At 41.7% G+C, this 23,387-nt stretch overlaps 1 protein-coding gene across 2 annotated transcripts in view; it reads left to right on the top strand.

Annotated features, from left to right (window-relative positions):
• The window catches only part of snd1 (staphylococcal nuclease and tudor domain containing 1), a 162,678-nt gene that overhangs the window by 91,050 nt on the left and 48,241 nt on the right, over positions 1–23,387 (top strand). For both annotated transcript variants that reach the window (XM_066667129.1, XM_066667130.1), the window contains exon 17: positions 13,856–14,044. In XM_066667129.1, the coding sequence (XP_066523226.1) occupies positions 13,856–14,044 (189 nt within the window). The remainder of the gene's footprint in view (positions 1–13,855; positions 14,045–23,387) is intronic.

Below are 23,387 nucleotides of genomic sequence, written 5' to 3'. Positions count from 1 at the left end.
TCTCGTTCTCTCTGTCTGTCAGAGGGGTCTTGGAGGACAGAAATGGCTTTTTGAGTGACACTGGATGGCATGTCGTTCTCCGTGTCACTGGATGTAAGGGGGTTAGGACGAATGATGATGGGCTCTCTATGATTGCCTGCCTCTAGTCTCTACAGAGTTCAGTGAAGGCCAGATAACTGCCTCACAAAGTGGGAAATGTCACCCTGATGTTGTGGAAACTATATATTTTTGTTTTGTTTATTTTTTTTTTCCTAATATAATTCTGTTATTCGTTCCTTATTGTTATTCTTTTTTTTGTTTGTTTGTTTATTTCTTTCCCCCCAATTTTTGTTGTTGTTCGATTGGGGGGGGGGGGGCGTATGGGTGGTATCATGGGTTTAGTTGCTATAACACAATAAACAAACTTGTTGAACAAGTCTTCCTGTAATCTGAAAAACAAGCTCCCTGGCTAATCTTGCATTGGATTTCACAAATCATGATTTTTATTATTATTAATAATAATAATAATAACAATGTTATAAGTCTAATATTCTACAACTGATAAATCTCAATGACAAACTGTCAATTATATTCTGTCATTATTCCGCTTCCTCTTCTGTCAGGTTGCCTTGACCCTGAAATGGATTTTAAATGTTTTGGTGTGTGTGTGTGTGTGTGTGTGTTTAAAGACTCTACAGGAATTTGACACTTTGGGGAGTAATGTAGCTTAATACTCTTCCAAATCATTCTCCTCCCTTAAACGTGTTCAATGTGGCTTGACGGCTCTTTGGAACACTCCCCAAGGCTGTGTTCTCGGCGTGAAAACCCACCTCTCTCAGCTCAGTCACGCATGCTCTTCAGCAGTAGAAAGAACGGCCCACAGCTCTATCATCATTGCTCGTGATCAACTGGGCATGTGTGCTGATTTCCTTTTTGAATTTTTATTTGTTTATTTATTTTTGTTCCATCCCATGCTGTGTAGTTTTTGACAGAGCTTTGAGGTGAAAGTATACATGCAACATAAGTGTTCTGCAAAGGGAATTATGTGCGATATTAGCAATATTACAAATGTAGCTCAATATGCATTGATCCACTTCAGAGCAAGGGCACGAAGGAGATGGATTACAGTTATTGCTGTTATAGATTTTAATAACCAGGCTGTTAGAGTCCATCCAAAGACCCACTCAGTTGTCACAGAACTGACCGGCATCTTGTCAGTTTTCTCATCACATCGACCTTATCCTTCCACATGCAATCACTCTCTCTCCCCTTATTAATGACCCCTGAGCAGACTAACAAAAATCATTTAAATATTTGTCTACCAGGTCTAGTAAATTGGCCTTTCTGACCACAGGCCAGTGTTACTTTGATCACTTGCTCTTAGAAACCACTGATACTTAGATAAATTTCAGTGGCTGTTTTGACCTCTGGCCAGCCTGTGCAGTGTTGATCAGAGCTCCCACAGGGCAGGGAAAGAAATGATGTAGCACCCCTTGAGCTGGAGACTGGGGGGGGGGTGATTGATCTTTCTTCCATTGGTCACTGTTATGACTTCCCTCCCAGGCTCCCCGCACTGGGAGAGATTGACTGGCTTAAGGGAGGATGTGGCGCCTCATTACACGCTTAGCTCTTTCATTACCAAGCGACATCCTCTCTATGGCGGGCTCTGTGGATTTCAATGGAGTTTGCTTGCTCTGTTTCAAGGGCTCTTCTCGAAATTGCAGTGGTGCAAATAAAGGGGCCGTGGAGTTTGTTAGGTCAAGCTTACCGCACTAATGTTTCAGTGTTTTGTAAAAAGGGGAAAGATGTAAATGGCACGAATCACAGCCGGTTACATTGGTGTGTGTGCTCGTATTTGGTCAGTCTCATTCAGAATTGTCAGCTTTGTAATAGGTCCAAGTCAAAAGAACAAACGTCCTGTCATAATCGATTGCTCTTCTAAGCCATGTGGGTCGCTTAGAGGTGACAAACTCTGTCTGGAGGTTCATCGACTCGCTATTGATTATTTCTGTGGTGAGCATTAGGTTAAAGGCTTTAAATGCCTTTAAAAGGTTTCTGTCCTCCCACATGTGATACAATACACACACAAACATACACTCTCACTCTCTCTCTCTCTCTCTCATATATTCAGTGGCTTTGCCATGGTCATCTTTGTACCTTTTGTACCCACTCAGACTCCTTTTAACCTTCCTTTCAAGTCATACATCCCGTCACCTTGAAAGACAGCACGTTGTAAGTTAGCGTGAGTGTGTTTCTTCTCTGCTGCTGGGTGCCGGTGCGAAATGCCCTGTGGAAGGCATGCAGCTTTATGAAGAGAGCAGTACATCAAAGTGCAACCACGCTGCCAGTTTGTCTTTTAATTGGACACTTTCGGGAGGTGCTGTAATAGCTGTGTCAACATCCACGCTCATTTGCGGAGGAGAAGTGGGAGAGGAAGCAGGTTAAGTTTCATATCACTTTCCCAACATTCCCAAGTGAGACAGCATACACTTTTTGATCTTGCTTCCAAGCCAGTCAAAGAGAAGCTGTGATATCATCAAAAAAAAAAAAAAAAAAAAGACACACGCCCTCCCCCTTCTCTCTTGAAAGGACTCTTGAGTAACAATACTGAGTCTTTCCCTCACTTACTTCCTCTCTTCTTGCCCATGTGGAGGAGGTCTAGATCAGCTTTTCTCTCTTTACGAGCATCACTTTCACTTTGTTCTGTTTCAACTTTAGACTGCCAAGTCATTTATCAGCTTTAAGTGCACAACATGAGTGGGTTTTGTATGCCCATGTAGGTCCTCTGATTTTCCCTCCTTGTTCTTCATGAAGAGAGTGGATAGGCGGCTCATTTTGTGCCTCTGTCAATTATCTATCGATGAGAAAAAGACAGTAATGGGGATGCCGGTGATTTGTGAGAGTGGTGTATGCTCGTGAGTGTTTTTGTGTGTGTGTTTGTGGTGTGTGATTCTGCACGCATTTGCCAATATTGGAACCTCTGCAGTTGAAAATTAGGTTTAGACCAGCAATTTTGCGACACTGATGCATTTGCTCTATAAAAGCTATTCAATGAGCTCAGCTGATGTGCACCTGGTCTCAGCTCACCTTCACTGACTGATGCGTGTGCGTGCAGACATGCAGGCATGCTTATAAATAAAATAAAAAAAAACCCATATATATATATATATATATATATATATATATCACAGCTGCGAAGAACTGCTTTGAAATGTCACCATCTGCAAACAGAACAGGAGAGCGTCTGACAGAGGTCACGCTGCACTGTGTTTGTCCTCCATGCTCTGAGTTGGGCAAGAGCATCTGTATCTTTTTCTTGTCTTTCAGGTTGTTTCTTAAATTTCAGAAATACTGCCGCCTGTTTCCTCCCACTTCAACCACGCCAGCAGCTTCTTAATAAATAAGCCATTTTGCGGTTCTGCTCTTTGAGGCAGACTATTTTAAAAACGTATCCTACATGCCACTGTTGGGTTTTAATGCACAGAAGTACTCTTTTGTAAATTCAACTGTAGTCATGTTTTATTGTTAAATGGACCTGTTTCTTTAGAGCTTCTAGTCCAACCACGATACCAGGCACTAGTATTCAGATACCTCTGAAGCCGTGCGTTGTGTTTGGGTTTAAGCAAACCTCTCTAATAGCCCTTGGCCACCAAAAGAACTCTGGTTCTTGAACTGGTTCTATTCAGGATTTTTGGAAACTTGGTGCTATCCAAGGATACAGTGCAGGGTTGATTGGTTCCAGGATTACTGTGGCCGAGTTCAGTGCCAGAGACAAACAGATAGTCAAGTCCATCACAGTCCTAGAAAACAGACTGAGCATTTTCTTGTTTTTATTTGCTTTTATTTCTGTGTTCTTCCCAATTGTGTAATTGGATAACAAATGTTTTCCAATTTTCCCATTTAAAAAATAAATGAATAAATAAATAAATAAAAATACATGGCTATTTCATTCACTGGACTTACACCAAGTGCACCAGGCAGGGCTGTATAAACATGCTTCAGTTAAACTTGCATGAGGGGACCTAACCAGTTCCAAATTGATGGAAAAGGGCTAGGTCGTGGTAAATCATCAGTATTGTTGGGCTATGCTGGTAGCATAGAAAAGGTAAGATTACAATGTGCCTAGTTTAAGATTAGCCTGAATTTTGTAGCCGATGTTGTGTGGCCCGTGATATACTAGATGGTAGCCGTGGTCTTCCATTTGAAGTGTGTGGAAGTGCAGCGACACTTTCTTTTACGAGAGGTGCTCAACACAGGGAGGGAAAAAAAAGGCCAATGCTTTCCCTCTGAATCAATGGACACCCTCTGTCTTCGAAATGAGGCTTTGATTTACGCCGCACAGAAAACACTACCTTATTTAACCTTAGGGAAGCTCTTGATTTTTGATCTATTTTCTGTCTTTATTTTTCTTACAGCACACATTCTTTAATTAAAGGGCTCGTTAGTTGTGCACTTAAAGGTTGATGCATTGCTCCTTTTTTTTTTTTTTTTTTTTTTAAATCGTGTATAATATAGATCCACCCAAGGTTCCACATGTCTCTGTATGACAGAGCAGTTAGAAAGTCTGTGTAGTCATGTATCTGTTGTAATATGATGGTGATATGACACTAGCCTTAATCTCAGATCCAGCCAGCTCAACTCCTGTTAACGTTCTTCATCTGAAAGGCTGCTCGCTCTCATTTCTGCTCACACACTGGACATTTTGAAGGTCAGCAAGGTCACACTGTAGTGCTTGCGTGCATGTACGTATGTACAATCAGGTGTTACCAGTCCCAGTTAACAGAGGATCTTGCACTCCCAGACTCCGGGCTGTGACATGAAGCCCATCTGTCGTAACAGCGCCCAGCTCCCCGCTGCCTCTCACACACGCTAGTTATTTACCACACAGATGGCGCCGCGGGACACTGCATTTTGACATGGTAACCATGGTTACCTGAGGTTAAGTGCCACTGCTGCCCTCCCAGTCATTTTTCTCAGTTCTGCATCTGCGTACAAGAGAAGAGAGTTGATTTTAATAGCCAACATGTCGATTGGGTACTGAGCAGCGAGAGGGTTTCTGTGGGTGGATAGTGCTGTGAGGCTGATAGTTTGGCAAAATTTACACCATATTTCTTTTTTAACTCCAAAATAGGGCATGCTTGGAGTCCAGAAGCTTGTCTTTGATTTTGCACTGGAACGACGAGGTGGCTTATATCACAGCAATTAGCACACTGCAGATTGCTTGCCTGAATTATCAAACACAACAAATGAAGTAATATAAAATAAACTTTCTTTTGATTTTTACATGGTGAGGTTAGCCAAGTAACTTGTGTGTTGTCCAAATATTTGTTTCTGGATCACAAATACCTCTTCAACTCATCCATCACTCTAGAGAACAGTTATACTGTTCCACAGCCCAGTTCTGTGGGTGGGCATTATCCCCCTCAAGCTGATGCTCGCCACTGACAATTCTACATTACTAGTACTGCTGATAGATGATGAGACCAGTTTATTTCAGCAGAATGTCAATATCCGGGTCGAGTTGTACAACCAGAATGCTCTTATGAACACAACGACAGAGAAGATCATTTTCTCATGACTCATACCCATCTCCCTTAAAAATACATAATCAGGGCGTTAGGTTATGTCATATAAATGCCACATTTTTATGGAGCAGTCATTGATTATGTGTGTAGTGAGGTACAGCAATGCATTTATTTTCTTCATTGGTTAAGATCTCTTGGGGCCAATAATCAGATCTTATTTTTGTTTTACGCTATAATGATCTCTATGGCTTTCTCTTTGTGAAATCTGTAGCAATATTGTAAGTCTAGGAGTAGGGTTTTAGAACAGCCTATAGCATAGTCATGGAAAGATTAGCGCGCACTATTAGGAGCTTGTTAATACCACAGTCTGTTGGGATACGTAATCAAAAGATTTGCATACATGTAGCAATATCGTTTTTCCACAGGAATCTCTGGTTTGGTTTGTAAGTGTGTTGTCCTGAGTCCTTGTGAAAGGACCCCCTACTCCCACCCCCTGGTCCCTTCTTTGTCATTGGATCTGCTGTGATACAAGACATTTCAGAGGATTCAGATTTCTGACAATAAAGTGTATAGCATGGCATTAAGGAATGTACCTAAAGCCATAGTAACAACCAGCTTATTTGGTTGTAGGTTAAGAGAAGGTTAAGAGTAGAGGCCAGGTGTGATCATATATATATATATATATATATATATATATATATATATATATATATATATATATATATATATATATATATATATATTGGTCACACCCACTACTTTTGTTTTTGAACGGTGGTTAAAATAAACACACACACACTCTCTCAAGATGTCCTCTTACTGTGGCGCTGTTCGCACTGTCGACCCTCACAGCTGTGCTGTCAGCAAACCTAATAACAGTGTTAACACAATGCACGGCTGGAACCAGGCTCAGCTCTGCCAGAGAGGAGGCAATGCCCCCCACGATAAGGACAGGCATCACTGTATACATGCCTGCATACAAGCACACACGGCTGGTTATACTCGCCCCACCCCCACAAAAGCACATGCAGATTCGATTTCACTCACATTCATCATTGAGTGTTTCTATTGACACATTGATGCTTATTGACCCTGGACTGAACTGGTAGAACGTATTAAGCTGTTTTTAATGAAAGTAATTCAAGGTCTGTATCACTTGCCCTAGTACTTAAACCAGCATGATTTATTATTAAGTGATTTCTGATAGCACAAGGAGAGAGCAACTAGACTCATAGGTTGGAAGATGGTTCCCCACGTCCAACCTTGTTTGATAAGCTGACATTGCTCTTTCATAGAAGAGTGACCTGTTCTGATTCAGCAGAAGTTTGTGTGTGTGTAAGAGAGAATGACTGTCATACAGTCTCACACTATATGTGCGGCTGCAGACTGAGTCCCATGTGCGCGATGGCAGCATGTACTTCTTGGCTGGCTCTCCTGTTTGATACATGATAATGCCCTTTAGTGAGTGGAGGGTCCTGTGATTAACAGCACTAACCAGTGCTGATGTTTAAGGTTTATTATTATTATTATTATTATGATTATTTTTAAATAATAGAATTTAAAAAATTTTAAATCTAATTTTTTCTCATTTGTCATGTCTTTCACACTAACAGCGCACACACACATCCAGATCACAGAGCTTCATACTCTGAGTGGTATGTCAGATGCCCTTCCTTTACCTGCCTATCATCACTGTTGATGGTAAAACAGCTTGCATTCCTCCAGGGCGTTTCCTTTCACACGTGCAAACATTCACCTACACCCACACACATACACACACACACACACACAGTCTCTTCCATAAATTGTTCTGCAAGTATGATGCAACCTATGGTACCTTTTGTTGATAAAATGCCTCACAGGTTTTTTTTTTTCCCTCCCCCTCCACCTTTAATATTATAATATTATACATTATGGTTCAAGCACTCTGGCAGGTTACATTACTCATAGAGGGGCTGCCGTTTAATGAAAACGAATGAGGACATCACAGCCCCGCCCCCACAACCTGCGTGCTCGGTATTCGGCTGGAAGTGGTGCTTACATCTGCAAATTAGAGGCGCAAGATGAATCCTCATGTGACATCAGAGAATCAAAACGCACAGCGCTTTCTCTCCACTTGGCTCAGTTCTCCGCCGCCCCTTTATGGCCATGATGAGCTTATAGTGAGACGACACATGAGCGAGAGGCCTCTGGTAATTGGGCTCTGCCATAAAAGCAGATTTAGAATGTGAGCTGCACTGAGTGTGGCAGCTGATTAGAGCAGGGAGAAAAAGAGCTGTAATGCGTCTGTGACACATCTGCACATCAGGAGTGTGTGTAGCTGTGTGTGGGAATGATGCAGAGAGGATAGGACTGGTGAAGGTTAAACAGAGGTTGATGCTTGTGATCTAAAAGAAGCATGTTACCGCTCTCTTGCACTTTGGTGAAGCACCTTTGAAAATTAGGTTTTATTCTACACTTGTGCTCAGCACTATTCCTTACATCCCACTGTAGTCAATATAACAATACCGTGAGCATTTGAGAAAGTTTTCCCAATACATTTTGGTTTGGTGATGTGCAACAGCTTTAATGGTCTTATTCTGTACGGCACTTTGAGATCATAGCCCAGAGAGATTTCTGTTCTAAGGCAAGAGTGATAATGAAATGCATTTGACAGGGTTTGGGCAAAGTACAGTGATCAAGCGCAATCCTCAACCTGTGTAAACAGCCCTGTTCAGTTTGTTCAGTAAGCTTTTTTTTAATGATAATAAATAACACATATCTAACCATGGCCCTGAGCAAGCAGCAGCAAAAATCAAGGCCAGAGAAACTCTCATTTTCTCTGCTTTTGCCCAGTTCTTTTATTTTTCTGTGGTTGTAGTTCCTTTTGTGGTTTAACCTTTGCGCACTCACATAAAAAGCTGGTCAGTTGCACTGCTTGGAAAAACTCGGATGCAGGGCCAGTACAATTCTAATGATTTCAAAATAAGTACAGCTTATTTTATTCTTCATTTTCTGATTTTGACATGTTAAAGTTTATGCTTTGGCAGGCACATCAGATCTCCAAAATCAAATTAATGCACAAACGCACTAAAGTGTTTTTAGAGCACAGCTACTCAAAGAACAACCCTCTTTTTCTTTACTTGTGTCTCTCTAAAGCTGTAATTCTTAAAATGGATCGTACAGCCTGCTAAAAGTCCAATTTTGTTCTATTCCTATGTGTTACAAGATGGCTTGAAGCCAAAATGTGAGCACTCTGGGGCCCCCTGAGGAATGATTTGAGAGTCGCTACTCTAGAGCGCAATCATATGTGGTCATTAGAAAGCAAATGTTGAACCACCCTTTTAGTAGAGGTTTTGGGTGTTTATTTTACGCTTTACCCAGTGTCACATTTCTCACTCTTGCAGAGACTATTTGTGCTCCACCGGGAGCCATTTTGTCTCAAAAGCCTCCTCCTCAGGGAGCTATCTTGGCTCTGGAAAAGCTTCCAGTGGAAACCATCTGTGCAGCATTCAGGAAACTCCTCCTGCCCCTATTGTGCCATCGTGTTTTCCTGTTGGATGAGGCTGCGAAATGCTGCACGGGACGTGTGTTCGTTTGTCTGTGTAGTTTAGCTCTGGGGGGTGTGAAATGTGCTCTGTTGGCTGTTAGTCCTACACACAGCAGCTAGAGCATTAAGGCAGTGCTAGGCCTGGAACCAGCGTAGGGGCAGCAGCAAACACTGCAAGGTCTCTTTCTCTCAGTCTCTTTCTTTACCATTATCTACCACAGCAAAGCTCCCTTAACACCCTTATTTGGACACACTGATTGAATATTGAGCATGCTGCCCTAATGGATGCGTTTGATACAGGTTAGGGCCAAGGGAAGGTGGGTAAACCTGAGCAAGTAGACTGTGGAATGTTACTAAAATGGTCATTCTGCTTGTGTAATGCTCCAGAGCGCATGAGAAAGAAACCTTGAGAGGAACCAGGACTCGTGAAGGGGAAGCAAATTACAACACAGCAGTAGAACAGAACTGACAGACATAATAAGTTATAATGAAGGTGTATGAGGGAAAATACCCAACAAGAATTGAGACACCCTACCCCTAGGCTCGTATATCAGTCTCTGTTTTGTCCTCATTACACTCAGCATAAATTCTGTCCCAGTCTTCTGGAAGGAGTGACGTTGTTGTCAAGCGTCGAGCAAATTTCCTTTTCATTCTAGCATTGTGCTGCAAATGATGCTATATGAATAGCTGAGCCATTTGTCAGGTGTCCTGATTGAAATGCAGTTTAAATTATTAGGAGAGCTCTGAAACAATTGTAAATGAGCTTTGCAACATAAGGGGTGACATGGGGTGGGCGGGAGAAGAGAACATGCTAACCATGGACCACCAATATAGCTTTACTCTGTTCTCTGCTGTGATATTTCATACATTTGTGTGTAATGTGCGCCTTGGATCTTTAGTCACACTACTTTTCTGTTTAATATTTTAGTCTGCATAGCCACCGTATTCTCCTTGTGAATTCTCAGTAGAGATTGAAAGTGCTATTTGTCAGTATTTGTGGAGAAGTCATGTGTGCCAAGTCTGTAAACTTGTTAAATTCTTTGTTTGTCTCATTAAGTGTATCTGAGACTTTCTGGAACAAGTTTCCTGGAACAAGACAGTTTGCAGCTACAGCCAATTAAAGTCTACAACTATGGCAAGGGCAAGTAGGTAATGACCAAACCCTCCTAATCTGTGACTAAAGTGCATTATTGTGGGGTTCTGCCATTTTGTAGTGGTGTCCAAAAACATGGTGCGCAATAAGAATCCCAAAAAATGAACTGTACAATGTACAGTAATTATTATACAATGTACCCTAGCAGAGGTAGAATAACCACATATCACTGCCTTGTTTGCTCTAAATGTTCACACAAAGCATCACTGTGTGTAAAGACTGAACAAACAGTAAGTAGTTTTTCTAGAAAGTAAAAAGTTAGCTTTTCACACAGGTTTAGGGTTTCAGGTGCTGCCATTGACACACGAGCAAACATTCTAACAATAAGTATTCCTTATTCATAGTCATATTGTTTGTGTAAAGAGGTTTTTAGCATGTTGTCGGATCACGCTTCAGTGGACGCTCTATCCATATTCCATATGGAGCATTGTGGGGCATAGGAATAAGCTGAATAGAGTGGGGGGGGGGGGGTCAAATGTGATGTTACTTTCACACTTCATTCACTTCATTTATGGCATCTAGATTGGTTTCATGTAACTATAAAATGAATGCAATGGCTTATATAAGATATTAGGTGTTTTCTGAGAATTCTAGTGTGCAGCATTGAATGTGACCTTGTCTTATGATAAGCCTGAGAATTAAAATATGTCTCTGCCCAGAATACCATATGTTACCATCACTCTCATCTGCAATAACTTTTAAAAAAAACCAAAAAAAACAAAAAAAAAACACACACACACACACACACAACAATCTTGTTGCATCATTGGCACACTCTCTAAAACCTTTTTCACCTGGGACAGTATTTATCTCAGTAAAATGGTCAATGTGCAATTATTTGTCATTGTACGTATGTCTTCTGCATTTAACCTATCCATGACAGTGCACTAGGGGCAGCTTGAACATGTAAACAACCTAGGGTTTAGCAAGAAGGCTGCAGTGTGGGACCCTTTTTGTGTGTGTGGGGTGGCTCAACAGGAGGGCTGTCGTTTTTGAGTGGAGCACATTAGCCTTCCATTAGCCAGTGGTGAAGAGGAAAGCGTGTTTGTTTGTCCCAATAATGTGAAGTTGGTTGTCATGCTTGGGTTTAATCAAAGTGGCGATTATGCCCTCATTAAAAAGCTTTTTACTTTCTCCACGTTCGCTGGCTCAGCCTCCCAAGTAATTCCCAGCAGATTTCCCAGGGGGCTGAGGGGCTGAACAGCTCCAGTCTTAATCGTTTGACTCCTGGAGTATCTTTCCACAACACCTGCCTGTTCCCATGTCGGCTCTAAAAACGTACTCACAAAATTGGTTTTGTTTCATGTAAGTGTGAAAAAAACGGGATAAGTAGCATACAGGGGAAGTATGAGAAACTGGGCTACCATTTTGTCCATCTCATCTTCAATATGGCATTGTCAGCAAGTTTTGTTTGATTAGATGTGTATTTAGGTTGTTTGTTCTGTAATTCAAATTGTTTACCTGGGCTTTCTTCACTTTGTTTATTTTTTAAATACTTTGTCTTTTATATATGTATTTTCTCCACATTAATTAGAGGTGTCCTGCTGTGAAGAAAGAAATGACACAAAAGGCTAACAATAACAGTCTCTAAGCTCAGAATCTCTAACATTTGCCCACACCAAATGATCACACTTCTACAATTAAACTGTAGTCTGCATGTTTCTCTGCACACTTTAGTTCCATTTCACACCACAGGACGAACACAAAGCAGGTATGATTTAGGTGGTGGATCATTCTCAGAACTCCTCTGACACTGGTGCCACATTGGTTGTGATGTGTTGGTGTAGGTTTTGCTGCTACAAGTGGATCAGACACAGCAGTGTGGCTCAAGATTTGAAGGCCCTCGGTGTCACTGCTGGACTGAGAATAGTCCACCAATCACATACATCCAGCCAACAGCGTCCTGTGTCCACTGATGGACTAGAGGACGACCAACACAAACTGTGCCTCAGCAGATGAGCTGCTGTCTTTGGCCTTACATACACTTTAGGCTTCCAGCAATAATTCCAAGACTGTGAGGGTAGAACGTTACAAACAGCAAAAGGCAGATCATTACTTCTGATAATGACTCCAAAAGTCTCTTTCAAAGAAATGTTGTAAAATGTATTGTTTATTCTTCTTGCTGCTCTACCACCCTCCACAGACACAACAAGCATCAATACATTTAAATGTATTCCAGTAGGCTATGATGCCAGTATAATCATTTACAAATCTCCTAAAAAGAAAAATCTGTGTAGCCACCTTGAACTTCTGAGCAGCTACATGTGTGCTGGGAAATTATTTAGCCAACGGCGTGAATCTAGCCTGGGACAATTGGACAGCAGAGACTCTGACTCCAAGCTATTTCCTATCGTCTTAAAGCTTCTTTTTCTTCTGCTATGCAAAGATGTAGCAGACCTTTTGTCCTTGCCTCTTATCTCTGATTGCTGGCTTATAAACAGCCCCATCTCTTGGAGACAAAATGATCTATTAGAGGTCTGTGTTCCGAGCGTGTGGTTTAATTGTGAATGTCAGGCTAAAGTTAGTTTGTGACTGAAGCTTGACCTAAAGTTTAATTGTGCGAGAAAGATGAGCAATCCGGTGACAGTTATCGTGTGTGTGTGTGTGTGTGTGCGAGAGAGGGAGAGAGGGCGCGTGCCAAAAGGAGGCTTCTCTTGCCACCTGAAGTGCGGAGCTTGGTGGGTAATCAATAAAGGGCTCTCTCTCTTCCACAGATCTGTCTATTTAAGAACTGGGCCTCCTGGGGCTCCTGAGTGGCACAGCTATCTATGCTCTAGGCCTATTATTGGGAAATCGTAGGTTTGAACCCCTGGAATGCTGCAGCTGTCCAAGGCTTGGAGTCCTAGAGAGCACAGTTCGTCCGTTTACACCAAGTACTGGTTTTTTAACGGGTTCCGTTCAAGATTCCTAGAACCTTGCTGCTGTGCTAATAACTGGCCCATGTTTCCACAGTTTTGATGGGAGCCAAAGATGCATCATTAGTGGAGGGGCTCTAGCATTGCTCTGGCTTAATTTAGCCCCAGACTCAGAGCCATAGATAAACGTACAGAGCCACAGTTAAGGGGCGACATTTTCCTGCACGCCATTAAGGAAAATATAACATGCTGTAAATAACCTTGTCCAGCTTTACTGTAACTCTTAATTTGAGGCTCTGTGCTCTTTCTGCAGCGTATTTAGCTTGAAACATTAATGTGCGCCATCACAGTTCAGGTTGGAAGTCATTTTTTTTGTTGGTGGAAATGTACCTAAAGTTTAAAAATTAGGTTTGCAAATGGGTTATGCGTGGGAAGGAGGGCCACTCTTCCTCTTCACAACTCTGTGCACTGGCTAGTACAGGTAACTGTCAGTTGAAACGACAAACCTGGGCAGTTGATACTCTCCTTCAACACATTGGCCTGTCCAGTGGTGTTGTGTTGGTGGTAGTTTGAAAAGAAGGGGTGATTGGCTTCTCAAGTCTTTAAGAATGTTATCCCTCACTCTCCTATGTTTCGGTGGCATTGTGAATGCAGGAGATGTTTATGAGCAGATTTGGTGACTACAATTAATTGGATAGAATTTAAAAAGACGAGGGCCTTCTATTTTCTATTTCTATTCATCATGATTTAATTGTACCTCTTTACCAGTTCCAGAGATTCCAAGCACTTTATCTCTTTTCTTTCTCTCTCTCAGGTGGAGGTGGAGGTTGAGAGCATGGATAAAGCTGGAAACTTCATAGGCTGGCTGCACATTGAGGGGGTGAATCTGTCCGTGGCTCTGGTGGAGAACTCTCTCTCTAAGGTCCACTTCACAGCCGAACGCAGCCCGTACTGCAAAACGCTGCAGTCGGCCGAGGAGGTGGCAAGGCAGAGGAAAGACAAGGTGAGTGTGTAGGCACACAAATGAACAAATGCATCCTCATCATAGCTCTTACAAGACCAGACTAGAAAACAAATGTCACTTCGTATTTAATCAGTACGAGCGCGCTAATCAGCATGGTCTCATGCTTTCCAGCCCTGAACCGGGTTGGGGAGCAGAGAATAGCCTTTTGAGGGACAGGGGGTTAACAAAAAACAAACAAACAAACTCATGTCATATTTCATTAATTCAGGACGAACACATCCAATGCCAGGAACAGTGGATGCAAAACAAGCACAAGATTTTGGAACGTGTGTTTATGTGCAGGGTGGAACAGGGTTGTGGATTTGTGCCAGTTTTATTGGCGTTTTTTTCTCTACTGGCCTTTGATTGATGAAGCCCTCGCTCGCTGCGATCCCAATCTCTCGCGGCATTTTCATTATGGCTCAAAGAGGTGAGAGAAAGCAATGGCCTGGCGGTCAAATGTGGCCTTGCCAGCTGTTTCTCCTGTCCTCAATCCCTCACTCCCATCACTGAGAGAAAGTAAGTGAACACTGGAGAAGCTTCATGCTGACATGGTTATTATATACAGATGAGGGCATCAGAGGGCCTTGCCTTTTCCCTCCTCTGTGAATCCATCACATGGATGTCTCCCTCGACCCGAAATCAACCACCACATACTTGAAATCCCTTCCCCAATGTACCATATATCACTTTGCAAATTGAATAGCTGAGGTGAAATAGCTAGTGATGCACGGAATTTTCAGCCACTGAAAATTTACAACAGTAAAAATAGTCAAATAGGGCTTGTAGTTTTCTGGACAAAAACAAGCAACGAATGTCAACAAACATCACAAACACAAAAGGGGACATCACTTTTTCATATGTCTGAAAGGTCTTAAGATATGTGACCTGCTATGTTCAGAACGACTCAAAACAGCGCTTGTTTCTTTATATGAAAATGAGCCAAAAGTCATTTTCACATTTTATTTTCATCCTTTTCAATCAGTACACTTATTTTTCTGCCCTTATTGCTTGTTCTGCTCCATCTAACCCCATCTTGACTCTTTGCCATAAACTATGGTCCACCGCTGTGATTGGAGCTATTCTTACATGGGTTTTTCTAGTAAGGACCAGAACAGAACCTTAAAGCTCACCCAACCTGTCAAATATTTCTGTATTTGACCCAACCTGTCAAGTACTTCTGTATTTGGACAATTAAACCAAGTTGTCTCTTTCAGATTTACCTTTGTGCAACAACAGTGACCTCAAATGTGTATCTCCACAATCTGCTTTCTGATTCAGCATACAGGCAGCTTAGAAAGCCACTCACGCTTGTGTACACTCCCTCAGAGAGAGACACAAGCAAACACGAACAAACAAATACCCCTCACCCTGTCTCAGTGTCACCTTTGTGGACACAGTGCTTGGCAGTTTTTGAGTGATGCCTCGCATGCAGTTTGACCCTTTCACTTCCTGCACCACCATTCTCTCAGCAAGCGGAATTGACTTGGCGAGGCCAGGCCGAGTGAATTAAAGGAGACAGGTTCGGCTTGGCCATTCCACTCTCTTCCCCCGTGGCTGCGTGGCTGCTGAGAGGGGACAGGCCAACATGGCAGGCCACGTTGACAAGATCGACTATGAGCTGCCGAGGCCCGAGTTGCACGGATCAACAAGAGGCTGTGTGCAGCCTGCACATGCATCTTCTCCAGGCAGCTCAGGGTTAAAGGGAATGTGGCAAAATCTGAAAGCTTCGTCACTCTTTCATGCTGACCTCTTCATTTTTGTTCAGCCCCGGCAGTCGCACTCTTGTGTATTTCTAACGTTAAGAAGTGTTACTGTTTCTTCTTATTGCTCCCCCAGCGGCTGAGAGAGAGGCATTAGAGCCTTGCTGCGTCAGGTGTCCTATTTGAAGAGATTCAGTAATGAAATGGACTCCGAGGACATATGGTCCTCATTAAGCTATTCTTTCAGATTCAGAAACGCTTTGTGAGGCTTGTGCCTTTTTTGTTCGAAAAAAGGAGATGAGAAAAGCGCTTACCTCAGCTGACCTCTAATGATGACACTGAGACAGGCAATCATGTAAAAGAGAGGGTTAAAATTGGAGAAATGCCTATTTAAAGCAAATTACTGCACACAGGTCTTCAGTAGAAGACCTTTGGTGATTTAAGACTTTTGTTTGTTTGTTTTTAATTATTATTTTTATTTGTTTATTTATTTATTTATTTTATTAGTCTCTCTGTACTGTTGTCAGTCAGCCCCAATATTTTCACAGATTTACATAGCAGAGCTGATAATATACCTCCTCCTTACCCGAGTTCTAGTTTTTGTATGGACTTCCTAATTATTTGCTTGGCTTCCTTCAGCTTTAAAAGAGTCCTTCAGCTTCGCAAAAGAGTCCTGCCAAGCCTTTTACACAGTTAACTGTGACAAGTGGTGTTTGATTTAATCTGTCTGTGTGAGGGAGAAAGTCATCAAATCCATGCAGATTGAAGCTGCTGTAGCCGTCCTCACTCTCACATCCTCTTTCATCAGCGGCTTATACTGAAGACAGTTTCCCTCAAAACTGAGAAGACACCATTAATGCACTCCTCTCAACGTCAGAGAGAAACTGTGCTGAAATCTTCCGAAATGTAAACAGACCCTGCATAGAGAGACAGTCACGCTTTTGTTGCTTGGCAACCGGGTTCTGAAAGAATGATTTTATTTTTTTATTTTATTATTATTATTTTTAGTAGCCTTAAATGTTGTCAGCTTCTACCCGTCCACACAACAAGAAATAAAGTCAAGGAACTTTCCAGTGATTACTGTGGACTAAGAAATTAATTGAGAGCATAAGTGGCTTTCTATCATACGTTGAGGTCAGTGTCATTCCAACTACAAAGCCCAGTAACTACAAAAATTCCACTTAGCCTTAGTCTTTTTTAGTGGCTGCATATGGAAAACTTGCAGCTGTCATTCAGGTGTTTTATCTGTAATTTCTTTCATTCACTAATGTAGGTTTGACTCAAGTTCTAAAGCTGGCAGACTTCATATACAGTTCTGATAGACTGCTTTTTAAATTAAGCACACTAGATACAGAAATGAGAGTTCCTGTTTGGACTCATTTAAGCACATTTAAGGAGGTAAATGTCTATTTTTGAAAGTAATTTCCTAGTGCATTTCACTGTTTCTTGAAAACTTCTTTTGTTTAGATTTTGCAAAGCACACATGTAAACGTATGGCTAACACATCAGTGCAGCAGCAGCCGGTGCACTATATAAAGGAGGGCATGAATTGAGGCGTGCATCCATCACTAATAGCAGTTTGTATTAGTGCTATAGAAGCATAAGGCAAAACCACAAGAAAAGCTCACTGTCCTATGGACTCACTTTTTAATGTGACTCCCCCCCTAAATATTATTGTTTTGTCATATTTCTAAATGTCTTTTGTATAACTTGTTGAAGCATCTTTATACATGAATACTTTATTCTCGTCAACCAGTATCCTCCTTCTGTGGAGCCAAAATGCTGTTTTGAGAAATCCGCCAGAGTTTGATTAGGAATCTGATGCCTAGTGATGGTTGCTAAGCATGAAAAGTTGGATTACTGTTATTTGCAGGCAGTCTGTCGAATCATGCAGAGAGATGCATTAGATTATTTACAACTCAGGCTTTGTTTTATGCTCTGAGTGACATGGTTCTGCAGTGCTTTGTGGCTGTGTACAGACTGCAGTGTGTAGGGTCAGTTCCAGGCCTGTAAACTCTGGCACTGGCCAAAGGTCGAGCTCTGTTCAGATATGAGTCTGCCCAGACTCCTGCAGACATGACATGGCTGCTTTTTGACATTTCACTGAAGGCTGTCCTTGAGGACCTTTGATTCAAGTATAATCCTGTTTCTCTCCTTCTGACACCTCTTTGTGGGGTGTCCAGCCATTTTGGGCCAAGGTTCTGACAGCCATCTGCATCCAGACTGTCAGAAAAAGCCTGTTAACAGCAATATGCCTACAATTCCAAATTAAGAGTCAAAATATTAGTTCTGTAATTGATCCTTTCTGCCACTAGATGTCACACTAGAGCACCAGCCTAAACAAATGATTTCTATTCAACCACGCCCTTCCCTTCAGCCACGCCTCCCTACCCTTGCTTGTGTTCTTAGCATGGATATACTACAACGCTTAACATGTTTTAATGCCCTAGGAACACCAAAATGATATCACTTATTGCTGCTCATATGTACTCTCTTTTGCTGAAATTAACCTATTAAACAGAAAGCAATGATTAATAATAAATGTAAGGATATAAATGATTAAAATGTATACAAATTAATATAAAACAAACATGCTAACAATTTAAACAGCCATTTTAAAGAAATGGTGTGTAAGATTTGGGTTTTTTGCTCCTGGGGTTCCCCAGGAACTGAAAACAATGGGGAGGAGGACTTTAAGGTAAAAGTATTATGTAGTGTTCCTTTAAGTTCTTTTGGATATTATCCACGCGTTCTGGTATGTTTTTCATGTTAAAAATGTACATTTAACAATTTCATGTATTGCATGAAGCATATATGGGAATTTAGCTTTGACCCCAACTATTGCCACTTAACACTGTAGATTGAAACCAACAGAATTTATTACATTTTAAAAACATATTGTACTGTAATCCTGGTAGAATATATTAGTTTTTGAAGAAATCAGAGGGTCTGTCACATAACACAGAGAGCTATCTACATAGAGAGCATTTTTACGACATATTGTGCATGCTCCCAGTATGTAGGCTGTCCCAATTCTTACCTTAAAATACTGCCTACTGAGGTACCTTAAACTGGCAGAATTTTAAGGTTGCATCGAACCTTTCATCAGCCGTGAATGCAGTCCCATGATCCCATGATGCCACGCAAGCACAACTCCTATTTCCAGAGCAATACTAATTAAAACTGCAAAAAAAAAAAAAAAAAAAAAAAAAAAAAACGGAAGTGAAAAATCCATAGTGCTGATGCTAGCAGCTGATCTAAGTAAACACCAGTGGGCAGGAACAAGCTGTGATGCTCTCTAGCTATCACTCTCTAACTAGAGCATCTCGATCTGCTTCATGAGCACAGACGACCTTTAGAACACTCCCTACTTAAACAGCTGTCTATGTAGTCAGTGCCTACTTAGGCAGCACTCTAGATTTTGGGACAGACCTTGAGTGGGTGTCTGTGAAACCAGCTTTACTGCAGTAGCTGGAGGAGCACAGCAAGACTTCGTCTTTAAGACAGCGGAAAGTGTTCTGTTTCCCCTCAGTGCCTAGAGGAAAGTTTACCTTGGAGAACCTCAGTTTAAATCAGCAAGTAGCACCTGTCTCCTCCCAGCGGCTGACCTTCACTATGAATTGTGAGACACTAACTTTTAACCTACAGAATAGTTATCGTCCTGAAAGCACTTCAAGATTTTACATCATCCCTAGAACTATTTCTGTCGTTCCCCCCAGGACAGTGGGAGTGCGTTAGCCTGGTTCCTTGACTGAGGACATCTTCCGTTTTTGAGGAGTGAGTCTTTTCTGCAGGGAGGACCTTTCCTGCACAGGCTGCTGCAGAGTCAGCCCTTTACACACCTGGCTAAACAAGAGAGCGCTAAAGAGAAATTAAGATAATTGGACCTTTAGGGAAGCTAATAGGCTTGAATTTTCAAAAGCAGCACTGACAAAAAATGGAGACTGCTCTCTGTGGCTTCTCGTGTAAATCAAGACAAGTATTTTCCTATTTGTCTCATTTGCGGTTATAGTATTGGATAGTATAAGCTATTAATCATGCAGTACCATTTCATCATTATCGCACTTTAATATCAGTTCTGATTTAAATAAGGTGTTAGGTGATGGGATGCATTTATCGAAAATTTTTAGTTTTTTTTTTTTTTTTTTTTTCTTTCTCCCCCTCACTCTCCTTTTTGGACAATGCGTTTTGATTAAAGGTCCCTCTTATAAGCTGTTCTGATGATGATAATTAAATCTTGACAGCTAGATTGCCTGAGCATGGGAATATGTAATGTGTTCTATTATCGCCCATGACAAAGCACCCTCAATTAAGTCTGAAGCTTTTTATATAATGTATTTATTTTCCCACTCAAAGATCAAGCCATGGCAGTGGCTGTCGCTATGGCAATGTCAAAGCATGCCGCAAAATAGTTTTAAATCCTCTTCACTTAGATATTGGAAGACCTGATAAGGGAATGTTAGTGCCTGCCAGCCTGAAGTTTCAGGTGTTTAATGTGCAATATGTTTTTGTCTTCTCCTATTTCTGGATGTAATTTTTCAGTTCCTTTCTTGCTCTCTCCAGTTCACTGTCCTCCCGTGCACATGCTTTCTGTTTTAGAGGGTGGTAGTAAATTGCATTAGTAGAGAATTGAGACTAATAGTAAAAGGGGCAGCAGGTGATTATATATATATTTTACAATTCTGGTCATCACTCCTCACACCACTGTCATTGTTGCCTTCTAATTTAACAAATGGAGGGCAGGCTATGTCAGACAGGGAATGACACACTGAATCAGAGGTAGAGTTATCCAATTAGACACAGTAGCTCTATCCTCATGGCTTCTGCCCTGCCCTACCTCTCTGCTTTAAATGGACCAATGAGGACCAATGTTGAACACTCTGCAGAAATGACACTGTAATGTCTGCTACCAAGTTTAGGTCTGTGATTATTTTTATAGTATTGTTTTCTCGCTCTCACACTTCCCTCCTCTCTGGATCAAAACCTGTCTGTAAGCTATTTGTTTTTACTCATTTAATCCACGTCCTAAGGGCTGCCTTCATTGGTATTTAGCCCCGCCCACAGTCCCACTCTGGCTTCCACCCACAGACCTGATTCCTCCCGTTTCTGTTCCCAGTCGACCTCACAGCTAGAGCGTTGTCACGCTGCTGTTAGTCGAAATTGCTTTTCATGCCACCTTTGGTTTGATCCATCCGTAATCCCCCTTGTCAGTAGGAGACTCCGAGTTAGCATAGCGCATTAAGGTAATGTATGTCATTAGTGTGTGTTGCGTAACTGCTTCCCCTCTTTCGTTTATAAAGCTTGGCAAGCACCGGTCAAGTAAAAGTGTTTGACACTGACACAGGCATCTGGTGCAATCCTGCAGCACTCCTCTTTTCTTCCAGAGCCTGTGTGGTCTCACCCCACCCATTCGAAACCAAAAAGCACAGATTAATGCCAGTGCGCTCTCTCCCTTCCCAACACTGTGTGCCTTCCCTGGCAGAAGTAGTTAAGACACAGTACAAACAAATGCATGTTAGGATAAACAAGAGCCTGCCGTAGAATGGCATCAGCCTGTTCTGAAGATCTCATGATTTTGTACAGTGCTTGGGCTAAAATAAAAATAAGTTTTAGGATATCTATTCTTGACCTGCTCAAAGCCTGTGAACCAGTTTTGCTGCATGAATTGCTAGCTGTTGAAGGACATCAGCAGAATATTCTGCAGAATACTCCACAGAATATTTTGAACCCCAGTCTCAAGGGTGTGCTGAAAGTTTTTAACCGAATATTTATGCAGCGAGCAGTCCTTGGCTCCTTGGCCAGTGGGAAAGTGACTTGTGTGTTTCGGGGTTGACAAAAGCTAGAAAAGTGATTAATTCTCCTCGCACTTGGAGCCAGAGAGCCAATTAGCATCGTTAAGTGACACCCGGCGCAGTCTGTGTACACACAGCAGAACCGCGTATACATAACAATGACTCTCTCCAAAAGGCCGTATGTTTTCTCCTTCTTTCCTGTCTGTAACATATTTGCTGTGCTAATTCCAACATGGAGTTAATTGAACGAGGCAGCCCTAGGCTAAAACTGTGTTCCAGTCAACTTGCATGTCCATTTTGGGCATTGTGGACCTATGATCTTCTCTGTGGGGTAAATATGGACACTCTGCATAGTGTACATACAGTATCAGGGCTGAATAGAGGGGGAAAAGCAGAGGGTTCTATAGGAGATGTTTTGTTATATGATAGAAAGCCTCCAGGGAGATTAAACTCAGTGTTGGAAATGATGTCCAAGCACACACCAGCAATTATTTTGCCTCGAGTCTGAGAATGTAAAGGCTGTGTGTGTTTGCGTGCACAGCACTCTTTTCCTCTGTAGATCCCTGAAAGATCATTCCTTTCATCTTACAAAGGCTAAAAGCTGACAAGTGTTACTGTATACATTGCATAGATTATGTAATATGTGCATTACTGGCAAGGTGTACTGGAGAATTCTACATCAAACGAATGCACAAACACAACTCTCGCAAGCAACTCAGCAGCTCTAAAGGCAGCCCACCAACTCCTCAGCTTTTGCTCAGCCTGCAGTCAGCACGCACACACAATCGCAAAGATTAGCGCAGAAGTGGAAGTGATGCGTGCATTATTTACACATTCTTCTCACAAATCCCTGGATGCAGTTTCAGCACTCTGTCAGCTTTCCTCTTAGTCCTCTTACACAGGCGCACACTTTTTTTTTCCCTCTTTTCCCCCTCTCTTGCTTTCGCAGAAGAAAAACTGCACACACTTGTGCACATCCACCACAAGTACCAATAGAGGCTGACACATTCTCTTCATCTAATTTGAAGACCCTCTGCACTCTAAAAATGGTTAAAAGAGAAAATGAAACTATTTGGATTTTTATATTTACTGCTGAGAATACAGACTTTTATACTACTTCTCTAAGTAAAGCTCTTTGAGGGCTGCTCAAAAGGCTGCAATCTTTTTAGCTAACGTTGGAGATGTTAGGACATCTGTTCCTAAATATATGAATAATACTGCCATATAAACAAGCTCCTTTTCTGTCTAATGACTGTAAGATATGGTGAGTAGAGTATATTCTGCTAGCTGTACCTTGGCATGCCACAGCTTCACGAACCACATCTCTGGATTTATTCCGGCTCACTCAAGCTTTGCTGGTATGAGTTTAGAGCAGAGGTTCACTACAATCGCGCAATTGGTCATACCAATGGCCATTGGTGATACCTGGCCACAATAAGTGCCGGCTACTGATTGGGAAGTAGCAGCGTAACCGTTTCACTTCAGTAGAATATTGCAAATTATTTATGCACACACTGAAAAACTGTCACTGTAGTGGGACTTTTTGTTGCAGGTACATATTCAGTAACTTTAGTTAAGTACCATGCCTACTCCATATTAACTGTACATTTTTCTTGCACCTCCTGTCATCTTCAGAACTCCCCACCCCTCATAATTTTACACAGTTCTATAATGAAGGCTTACAAAAATTCACCTCTCCTTCTGAAGAAGAGAATGTACTGTAGCTTTAGGGAACACAACAGGACTTTAAAAGCATTGTGGTATTTTTCTAAATGTACATGTAAACTGTTCTTACATTTAGTGACAATGCACATGTATAGTACACGTTCCTTCTGACAGTGTATATGT

The sequence above is a fragment of the Hoplias malabaricus genome, chromosome 4 (genome assembly GCF_029633855.1).
Source record: "Hoplias malabaricus isolate fHopMal1 chromosome 4, fHopMal1.hap1, whole genome shotgun sequence".
Classification (NCBI taxonomy): Eukaryota; Metazoa; Chordata; class Actinopteri; order Characiformes; family Erythrinidae; genus Hoplias; species Hoplias malabaricus.
The sequence above is the reverse complement of the archived record's forward strand: the minus strand, read 5'-3'. Positions and strand labels throughout refer to the sequence as shown.